The following is an 11,611-nucleotide window of genomic DNA, read 5'->3' as shown; positions in this document are numbered from 1 at the left end:
TTGTTTGGAGGTCAAGAGTTTGGTCGTGACTATCATCCTCTTTTTTAAATTAGATTATTTTTCGTGACTTTTACTTAAAAACGTGAACAACCAAACGTGACCCAAAATAACAGGCTGCGCACACACGGAGAGAGGGGGCGTGTTTATTTCAATTATGTATTTCAGGGCGGTTATTATGCAAATGATGTACTTTAAAAACAAAATTCCGAAAACTTCTCAGTTTAATTACTACCTGTACTTGCGGAAGGTAGAACATCGGCTTGGACTTCTACTTGTTTAGCTTATAATAGGATCATTACTAACTGCACTACCGCGGAGTCTTCTTAATAAAGTCTCAACGTTTCGACTAGCTTGCTCTCTGGTCATCATCAGGAGACTCTGCCTGTTACTTCTAACCTACTTTCTTGCTACAACAAAAACCGAAGATCTTTCACAGTTTACATAATGTTAGTTCTACGTGTTGCGGTTCTGCTTGCTAGCATCTTGAGCTTGAGGGGGGAAATGTGCTCGACGATGGTCACTGTTGCTCCCGGGGAGGAAGGGAAGCCACTGACGGCTAAGGCATTCGCTGAGTTTACCGCTAAGTGCCGAAAGGACAGAAACAAAGGTAATGAATAGTTATAGAGATATTAGGCTATTATTATTCATTTCAGTTTCAATTCAATTCAGATACACTTTTTATTTCCATACTTCTTAGAGAGATAACGATACGATGTAATTTATGGAATAAAGCATGGAATAAAGCAAAAAATATAACATTAAAGACAGAGGACAGTATTGGTAACTGTCAAAGACTAGCCTTCACAGTTGGTGTATCTTAACATATGCATAAAATAGCAAACCTGTGAAAATTTGAGCTCAATCGGTCATCGAAGTTGCGAGATAATAATGAAAGAAAAATAACCCTTGTCACACGAAGTTGTGTGCGTTTAGATGGTTGATTTCGAGACCTCAAGTTCTAAATCTGAGGTCTCGAAATCAAATTCGTGGAAAATTACTTCTTTCTCGAAAACTATGGCACTTCAGAGGGAGCCGTTTCTCACAATTTTGTATACCACCAACCTCTCCGCATTACTCGGCACCAAGAAAGGTGTTATGGCAATAATTATTTTGAGTAATTACCAACAGTGTCCACTGCCTTTAAGTAGCAGTTTGACGATTACTATTACTCAATGAAACCAGAATAACGTAAACTGATTGTGGGTCATTGAAAATGAACTTGCGTTAAAGGCACTGGACACTATTGGTAGTTACTCAAAATAATGTTTAGCATAAAAACTTACTTGGTAACGAGAAACTTATGGAGAGCTGTTAAAGGAACACGTTGCCTTGGATCGGTCGAGTTGGTCTATAAAAAGCACTTGTAACCGTTTGTTATAAAATGCATATTTTTATGTTGTAAAAGTAGAATACACAATGATCCACACAAACATGCCTCGAAATTGCACGGTTGTCCTTTTACATCGTCGACAAACACGGTCGGCCATTATGGGAGTCAAATTGTTGACTCCCATAAATGGCTGACCGTGTTAGTTTGCAAAGTAAAAGAAAAACCACGCAATTTTTAGGCAAATAGTGTGTGGATCATTGTATTCTACTTTGAAAACATCTGTCTAACCATATGCATTTTATACAAAATGGTTACAAAATGCTTTTTATAGACCAACTCGTCCGATCCAAGGCAACGTGTTCCTTTAATGGTGTAAAATATTGTGAGAAACGCGCCTCTCTCTGAGGTAGCGTAGTTTTTGATAAAGAGGACATTTCTCTCTCAAATAATGAATGTCTTCAGAGAGGCCTTTTATTATGCATCTGAAAGCCTACGAATTTATTTTGTGCAACAAGGTTTTTTTCTTTCCTTTAGCATGATTCTGGGAGAAAATAACGGGAAAACCCATACCTTGTTTCCGCACGTTTCGCCGTGTAATGACATGTATTTCAAATAAATCCGTAATTCTCGTTAGCGAGAATTGATAATTGTTTTAATGGTTTCTCAAAAAGTAAAGCATTTCATGGATTAATATTTCAAGAGAACTCTTTCACCTTTACCTTCTGTAAACTCTGTAAGTTATTTGTAAATCTGTGAACTTTTTTTTCTGTACCGAAAGTGTCCAATGGCTTTAAAGAGTACAATCATTGACGCCGTGGGGTCGAAGATGGCTTTGCGAGGTATCAACGCGGTTACAAAACGAGGTAGGATCTGATCCTACCTCGTTTTGCATTAAGAGCCCTGGACAAGGCTAAGTGAGACTGGCCTCTAGTGATGTTAAAGGCAGTGGACACTATTGGTAATTACTCAAAATATTTATTCGCATAAAACCTGACTTAAGTTGGTAACGAGTAATGGGGAGAAGTTGATAGTATAAAACATTATATGAAACGGCGCCCTCTGAAGTGACGTAGTTTTCGAGAAAGAAGTAATTTTCCGCGAAATTGATTTCAAGACCTCAGATTTAGATATGGAGGTCTCGAAACCAAGCATCTGAAAGCACACAACTTCGTGTGACAATTGTGTTTTTTCTTTCATTATTATCTCGCAACTTCGATGACCAATTGAGCTCAAATTTTCACAGGTTTGTATTTTATGCATAAATATGTTGAGATACACCAAGTGAGAAAACTGGTCTTTGACAATTGCCAATAGTGACCAATGTCTTTAAGCGATCTCTCCTACACAAAAATAATAATAAAACGAATTAAAATTATGTGGGAAAGTTGGAGTAAAATAACTCACCAGTTTTGGAGAGGGTGTACGGCAGGGGGGGGGGGGGCATGCCTTGAGTGGCTTAAAAGCATGGACATCTTTGGTAATTGTCAAAGACCAGTCTTCTCAACACGTGCACAAAATAACAAACCTGTGAAAATTTGAACTCAATTGGTTGGCAAAGTTGCGAGAGAATAATGGAAGAAAAACAACCTTGTCGCACAAATTGTGTGCTTTCAGATGCCTTGACTTCGAGACCTCAGCTGTGGAAATGCATTGTCGGCTTACAGTGTATGGCACGTCGCCATAGTTACCGTATTGTTCTTTTTAATTTTCCTCTCGTTCAGACGTTTCTGGAACAACAGTTAATGATCCAAGGCTGTGGTTTATATTTTGTTTTAAAGACACTGGACACTATTGGTAATTGTCAAAGACCAGTCTTCTCTTTTGGTGTATCTCAATATAACCATAAATTAACAAACCTGTAAACATTTCGAGATATTAATAAAAGAAAAAACACCCTTGTCACACGAAGTTGTGTGCTTTCAGCAGATGCTTGATTTCGAGACCTCCTCGGCTGAGATCTCGATTCAATGTTAAATATTTTAGTGAGAAACTACTTCTTTCTCAAAAACTATACGTTAGTTCAGAGGGAGTCGTTTCTCACGATGTTTTATACTATCAACAGCTCTCCATGGCTCATTAAAGGCAGTGGACACTATTGGTAATAACTCAAAATAATTATTAGCATCAAACCTTACTTCGTGACGAGTAATGGGGAGAGGTTGATGGTATAAAACGTTGTTAGAAACGGCTCCCTCTGAAGTAACATAGTTGTCGAGAAAGAAGTAATTTTCTACGAATTTGATTTCGAGACCTCAAGTTTAGAACTTGAGGTCTCGAAATCAACTATCTAAATGCACACATTTTTGTGAGACAAGGTTTTTTTCTTTGATATTATCTCGCAAGTTCGATGACCGATTGAGCTCAAATTTTCACAGGTTTGTAATTTATGTGTATGTTGAGATTCACCAACTGTGAAAGCTAGTCTTTGACAATTACCAATAGTGTCCACTGCCTTTAACAAGTAAGTTTTTATGCTAAAAACTATTTTGAGTAATTGACAATAGTGTCCATCAGTGCCTTTAACGGGAGAGTATGTTGTCGGCCTCTACCCTTCCTTGCCTTAGGGTACACAACATTCTCCAACCATTTCATATTTCTTTTTGAATCGCAAGGCCCATATATAAAAGAAAAAGGACCGACTCGGCCCTTTTCTACTGAGAAGAAAAGGACCGAGTCGGTTCGTTTACGATTGGTTAAAAAAATTAATTATTTTTATTTTTCGAGAGAGCAAAATCTATACGCACAAAAAAGGGAGTAAAAATTCAAAACACGTTTGCAAGTAAGTTAGACAAAAACGATGCTATCAACTTAGTTTTTAATTGTTAAGATACAAGCGACCGTTTAATATTGAACAAGACGATACAACAAAATTCCAATATTGCGTTTTTACGTAAGTTCTTTTTTTTTTTTTCAAGTGATGGATTGCTCAGTTTCAAAAGGTTGAAAAAAACCTTTACAAAGGTTGGAAAAAAGGATCGATCTGTGCCTTGGATTTCTTTATCTAGAAAGGTTGGGCAGAGAGGTTGTATACAATGAAAATGAAGATTACTAATTGCAAATTGTATCGTATTCCGGTGTCAGACCTGGTATACAAAAAGCTGTCATAAAAGGGACGCGAGCATTTTTAATAAACCCAAATGAAATTCCTATTCAGGAAGGGTTAAGACTTTAAATACTGTCATGTGGGGGCACATGGGGTGGAGGTAAAAACGAGAACTTAATTGGATATCGAGCTGTCATTTGACAGACATGTCCCCTGTGCCAAATAGCAACCATACCTATTAACTCAAAAGGGGTGCTGACTATACTTTGCCCTGTATATAGCCACCACTTGGTTACAATATTATTAGTTGAATTGAATATAATTTTTACACTAAAGGTTCGAGGTACAATTTTATAATTTTTAACTTGAGAAAGTTGCAATCTCCTTCACGAACAATGCACTCCTGATAAGTGGTAGTTAATTAAAAATAGAAAAATGAACTTTTGTCGGGATTACGATTTTGTCAAAGCGCATCAAAGCGCATAGGGATCATACGGTGATATAAGCTGAGAAAATAGAATAAGCTGTTGCAAACAACTTGCCAACCACATGGACCGAGAGTATAAATGCAAAAAATAGTTGATGGCCTGACGTTTCGACCCTAGCAGAGTCTTTCTCGAAGGCTAAATGACAACACAACAAACATGAACACGTAACTAAGTGAAACATCAGTAGTGAAGTGGAAATACATGAATGGGGTTAGAAAGCATACAAAAAAAAGCAGGGGGTAAACAATGGATAGGGGGACAGCAAGGGGGGGGGGGTGTAAAGGGAAGGGACTGGCAAGAAGCTGGAAACACAAAGGACAACATCAAGGGTGGTGAGGAATGGGTAAACAGTAATTTATTAGTGAATGAGGCTCAGGCTAAAAGGCTATGGGGAAAAAAGGAGACGGCAAAACAAAAGGTTTATTAGTCGTTTCCTTCTTGGATGTTCAGACCAAGGGGTTGAATCGTCTAATCCAGAGTTTCTCCCTACTCAAACGCACAGTCTCTCTGTGGTTGCCTAGTGCCTCTACGCCCTGTAAGATCATGTCAGAAATGGAGTGATTAGGAAGTTTGAAGTGATGACCTACAGGTGTATCTAGCTTTTGGGTCTTGACTGTGATATAAGCTGTATGTAATGTTTTATTATTATGTCACGTTCACCACAGGCATGAAACAAGGTTTGGTTTCGTGCACTACCCCTTAATTTTGCGAGACTTTGTGTGTGTTTTTCTGAAACAGCAGCATCATCTGTCGAAGTTCTTTAAGAGACACTAACAAAAAACAAAAACAAAACTCGAGCAATGAACTTCCATGGTTTTTAAATAAAATATACAAGGGTTTTAAAGAAGCAATCATAAATTTGAAAATCTCGTTTTGAGTTTGGTTTTCTTCGTCGTCGCCGTCGTCTCCTCGTTAATTTACCTAGGATGTTTTGAAATATTGACTTCAACAAATATTTTTTTACAAAATTAATATAATGTTATAAAAGATGTTAAATTTGCATCGGGGGGGGGGATAAAGAATATTAACATTTTGTTTTTACCCATCATATACCGATGTTAGAACTGTATGCTCAGTTCTTTCCCGAGTCCTGTAAAAAAATATCACATGCATGTTACTCGGTTGTCTAGTTGGTAGGACAATGCTCTAGAACTGCAAGGGTCGTGGGTTCGAATCCCACCGAGTAGCATGCCTGTATGATATTTTTTCACAGGACTCGGGAAAGTACTAAGTTTACAGTGCTAACTTCCCACACATCGGTGTATATGGGTAAAAAACAAAATTAAAAATATTATGATGTTTTTAAGTTCAACGTGCGGTATCACCTTTCATTATCTGACAGTGACGTTGAAGCCGGTGACTACAAAACAGCCATCGGTCACCACTACAATTTCGTCATTAACAACTTCGGTGCCACCTTTGACCACCGAAATTCCGTCAACGACAGCAGAACCACCGTCAACAGCAACTTTGATGCAACCACCGACCACCAATTTTCGACAAACGACACTAACGACAAAGGTCTCAACCACACCCTTGGCAACACCATGCTTCTCGATACAGACAAAATCCAATGGCGTAAAACGAATCCCCGAAAGTCGAGACTTCACATCATATCCCGTGGTTCTGCTTTTTACTCTCCAGAACCCTGCCAGCAATTTGATTGAGCTACGTTTTATGGATGCTGGTGGAGATGAAATATACACTATGCGTAAGTTTCCATGTTTATTTAGCTAATTTGGGTTGTTTCCGCGGCGCATGGTTCGCCTTTGGAATAAATGTAGTAATTTGGTACAAGACGATTTTGCTGACAATCTCTCACTCCTTCCTCCCCGCCGCGCACACTACGATCGTCTTGCACCAAGACTACATTTTTCAGAACGTAGCGAGAACGAGTTCGGTGTGATGGGGGTACTATGAAGAGTATGGTGAAATCGGCGGCAGTGCCCTTTAAAGAAACCCACCATATTCAATTCTTATGAGATATTCGCTTTTTTTTTCTTCCAGAGGTGAGAAGAGGGACCAAAGATTCAACTATCGAATCTGCAGCTGCAGTATTTAATACCGAATTCGACGCGTCGATTATGTTTCGGATGTCTTACGGCGATGGTTTGATAAGCCTGGAAGCTCTCGATGATAGTGGAACTAGTGTGACGCACACCTACTCGCCCTCTCCCGCCAACGAAGTGAAGTATATTGAATTGTACTCCAAAACCACAACGTTGACCGATTGGACCTTTTATAAAACGTGCGCCACGTTTTTATAGACTGAAAATCGGGAAATTTTTCCGTATCCTGCCACTCCATTTCTTTCTTTTTTTTTTACCAAAAAAGGAATATCTCATTATTCTGAATAAATTGCATACTACTTTAATTCATGAAAACATTTCTTTGCTAAACAAGAAATAAGTGGGGTACCACGTCGCAGCAACGGTAACCGCGTGGTATTCTGGCCAGTAAGCTTGCTCTGCTAAGCAAAATAATTTGATGCTAAGCAAGTTTTGTGCTCACATGTTTTCTGAACCTGGGCTCGAGGTCGTTTGCATAACTCATTATATTATGCAGCGTGTATATATAATAGATCCAAGGCACAGTGTACTTGATGTTGGAATCGATTGAGGACGAGGGGGGACACCGCCAATCGAGATAAACATAGAACAGACTGGGGACGAGGAGGTCAATTAAAATATAATTTTGTCAATTTATTATAATTTTCATCGGACACTGATGAAGCGTGTTGTAATTGCAGTCGGCATTTTTGTGTCTTCTTCAATTTATAATACATCTCTCCGCCAGATTTCTGTGGCCTATTTTTGAATACCATCCTACCTTTGATCTTGTTGTTCTTTAATTGACCATTGTCAATCCGACAGGTTACACAACATAACATAACTATTAAAATTTATAAGGCGCAATTCCATCAAGATCATAGCACACTAGAACGAAATTAACTTAAGGTGAGTCTTAAGGACTTTACGAAAAGCAGAAAGGCACTGGACACGTTTGATAATAATGTCAACTACAGCACCTTCTCACTCGCTGTATCCCAATTCCCAACATAATAATATGAACAACAACAAAAACTGTAAAAAAAATTGACTCTATGGGAGACTTTCAGGACGCTTGGTGGCAGCATACTTACCAGGTAAAATCACTTGTTCTCGGTAATGTGCGCAAGCTCAGAACTACGTAAACAATGGAAATTTACCTGGTAAAAGTCTGCTGCCACCTAGCGCCAAAAAGTATCCCATTGTTCATCGAAGTTGCAAGAGAATAATGAAAAAAAAACACCCTACGGTTGCAATGTGTGTGCTCTCAGATGCATTAATAAAAGGCCCCAGACCGTAAGTCTGTTATTATTTGAATGAGAAATTTTCTCTTTCCACAAAAACTACGTTATTTCAGAGGGAGCCGTTTTTTACAATTCTCATATCATCAGCAGCTATTCATTGCTTGTTACAAAGTCAATTTGTATGCTAACAATTGTGAGTAATTAGCAACAGTGTTCAGAGCCTTTAACAAATTAAACTGCCCAAACTGTTCACGCATTGAATGTTTCTCCCTGGTAAATCCTTCGGGTAAAAACAAATCCCTGTATTGGTTGGAAACGATTGACTTGTCGAGAATTTTAATTTAAAAATTATATATAGTCTACTGTCAAAAAGGATACGGTCTGCCTTGTACTCTGCCACCACACTAGCTATAAAAACTCAAACCCCCAAAACAAGCAAAAATGTCAAGTTACTAATTAAAGGCAAATATTTATGATCATAAAACCTTTCTTACTAACGAGTAGTGGGGAGAGGTTGATAGTATAAAACATTGTGAGAAATGGCTCCCTCTGAAGTGATGTAGCTTACTAGGAAGAAGCAATTTTTCACGAATTTGATTCCGAATTTGGTCTCGGAATCAAGCATCTGAAAGCACACAACTACGTGTGACAAGGGTGTTTTTTTTATTTTTATATCGCAATTTCGAAGACCGAATGAGCTCAAATTTTCACAGGTTTTTTATTTTATGCATACGCTGAGATAAGTGAGAAGACCGGTCTTTGGCAATTACCAACAGGGTCCAGTGTCTTTACATTTTGACTCAATTTGTTTTCATTTTGTGTACACTTTATTCTCATATCAACGCAAACAAACATGATTTTCATGTTTGTTTCATCTTTCAGTTGATGTTCCTGCTTTGATAGTATGAATAACATAAAAACGCTCCGGATTTTCAGCGAAGATAATTTTTTGGGTAGTCAGTGTACACAATTTTGCTGATGTTTTAATTTTCATTTATAATTTTGATTGTTAATTAGTTATTATAAACATTTTAATTGATATCAGTAAAGATATATTTGTTGTCACTTTGTTAACAACACATCGTTTTTTAGTAGACCTAGCCTCATGATTTCTGAGACAATCAGTATTAATTTTGGTTTGCAATGAATAAGTTCTCATTTTTCATTTGAACGATGTTGTTCTGTTACCGTAAAAATCTGCAAAATTCGGCCGCACATAATATAGTTTTATTCAATCACACTTCTACTCAAAAGAAATGTGTAAAAGCCGATTTTCTTCTTCTTCTTTTTTTTCGCAGTATGTGTGTCCATTAGATAGCGCTGAAAGCCATTATACACTTTAGTGAACAGAAAAGAAGAAAAAAAAGTTCACAGATTTACAAATAACTTACAGGGTTTACAGAAGGTAACGGTAAAAGACTTCTCTTGAAATCTTATTCCATAATAATTACCCACGTTCGTCCTGGAAAAAAAAAAACGCCACACACCGGGGTCGACGCAGGGAAGCTAAACGAACGCACCAAATGATTTGTTTACCCGAGGGCGGCGGAGGGCTTTACCATTTCATAGCCGGAGGGGGTGTTGTGTTGAAAGAAATCATTTAACAATTATAATATTTTACTTTTTGACCAAAAAGTGATGATGTTTTTGACAGAAAAAAAGTTATTTATGAATGGAAATCAAAGTGTTGTTGAATCGGTTTTCAACTAGTGGTTTAAAACCGCCGAGGCCTGGTTCTTTATCATTTACCTCGACTTCGTCTCGATAAAATTATCAAGAACCAGGCCTTGTTGGGATTAAACCACTAGTTGAAAACCTCTTCACCACACATTGATTCCCTTAATAAACTAATTGATGTGCACCAACCATTTGTATGTGTTATTTAATGCAGTTGTCGTAATTCTATTCCCATTTCGTCTGTTATGAATAAAGTCGTTATACGTAGTGTCGTGGCCGAGCGGATAGTGGACACTATTGGTATACTCAGTTAATAAGTTTTTTTAGCATAAAACCTTCGTTGGTAACATGTAATTGGGAGAGTTTAAGGCTCCCTCTAAATTAGTGTAGTTTCGAGAAAGTAATTGTCCACAAATTTGATCTCGAGACCTCAGAGTTTCATTTTGAGGTCTCGAAATGAAGCATCTAAAAGCACACAAACTTCGTGTGACAAGGGTGTTTTTTCTTCCATTATTATACTTCGACAACCAATTGAGCTCAAATTTTCACAGGTTTGTTATTTTATGCATATTTTTTTTTATTGAGATTACAGACGGGTCTTTGACAATTACCAATAGTGAACCGGGCTTTGTAATGTACCTAAAGCCTTTGAATTGGGCATCGACACATCTTTGAGCATGCACCACTCGGGTTAACTGTCTATTGTCAAAAACATGGCCGATGACCCTTTAGGCGTGCAGTATGACTAACGAACTAACGAACTCTGAATCTCTAGTCAGAAAACACTTTCCACATAAGCTTGTGAACAAAAATACTGCGGCTGGGATTTGAACCCATAACATTGTAGGTTCCGCAGTCTAACCAATGGTAAAACTGTCCAGTGTCGTCAATACTTTATATGAAAAGAGGTTTGGAAAAGGAGACAAGATAAAAATCCAGCAAGATTTGACACAAAGCTGGACGGCATCGTTGAGATAACGAGACGCTTTCACTAATCTGGGGTTTTACCACTGGTTCCTGTGTCAGCTCGTAATTTTTTTATCACTACATTAGGCAGTCTTGGCAATCGCGCTATTGGCGGAAGGTTTTTCTTATCATGCTTAGTTTGAGCACTGAGAGATGCAGAAGATTGAACTACTTGTGCTCAGGGAAAATGTCACTAACCATGCTCCGTTTTAGATTGCAGTTTACACCAAAGAAAATAATTAATGCGAGTTTCTCACCAGAAACAGTTGAAATCAGAGTAGTAGCAGCCGACACTCTTTTGAAAATATTCCCCCAAGACTTGGTAGCGAGTGGCATTATTGAGCTCACAATTAGGGCGTTGAACCAGTAGAACTCCGCTTGATGTTGAACGAGAGACAGTCTTGGCGCTCCATACATCGTCGTCTGCATGCGGCTACTGTGTCTGTTGGATATCTGTCCAGGGTGTGGCCGAAGAGACAGCGAGATACGAAGTGACCAGTAGACTCATCTACTGTCAGACAATACACGAACTTACCACAGCTGACTTGGCGAGGACGCTCACAGATGACAATGAACATGTGTTCTTTCCCTGCACCATCCCAATAGCCAAGTATGTCTGGATTTCTCTTGTAATAATCCTGATCACCTTGGTGTTTCTCATCATCTGGTTGGCCTGGCTCCCACTTCCGATATTCAGTCGGATATTTACCGTCCTCGTTGCAGGCCTGAAAGTTGCAGAGTCTCAGGATAAATGTGGATGCCCTCACCATTAACGGTGGAATAACATTTATAAAGCAGGTTCATTTGTAACAGTT

At 38.4% G+C, this 11,611-nt stretch overlaps 1 protein-coding gene across 1 annotated transcript; it reads left to right on the top strand.

The window, feature by feature from the left end:
• Nucleotides 1–471: 471 nt before the first annotated feature.
• Nucleotides 472–6,959, top strand: LOC117298948 (uncharacterized protein P19A11.02c-like). The gene is made up of 2 exons (XM_033782335.1): nt 472–607; nt 6,204–6,959. The coding sequence occupies exons 1-2, from the start codon at nt 502–504 to the stop codon at nt 6,596–6,598; spliced, it is 501 nt and encodes a 166-aa protein (XP_033638226.1). The 5' UTR covers nt 472–501; the 3' UTR covers nt 6,599–6,959.
• Nucleotides 6,960–11,611: the final 4,652 nt, after the last annotated feature.

Source organism: Asterias rubens, chromosome 13 (genome assembly GCF_902459465.1).
Source record: "Asterias rubens chromosome 13, eAstRub1.3, whole genome shotgun sequence".
NCBI lineage: Eukaryota > Metazoa > Echinodermata > Asteroidea > Forcipulatida > Asteriidae > Asterias > Asterias rubens.
Note: the sequence above shows the minus strand (reverse complement) of the source record. Positions and strands in the feature narration are given on the sequence as shown.

What these genes read in the sequence shown, in the direction of transcription:
- LOC117298948 (XM_033782335.1), top strand. Translation starts at nt 502, where the DNA reads ATGTGCTCGACGATGGTCACTGTTGCTCCCGGGGAGGAAGGGAAGCCA. An exon ending in CCGAAAGGACAGAAACAAAG is followed by an intron (nt 608 to 6,203) that starts GTAATGAATAGT and finishes ATTATCTGACAG; the next exon opens with TGACGTTGAAGCCGGTGACT.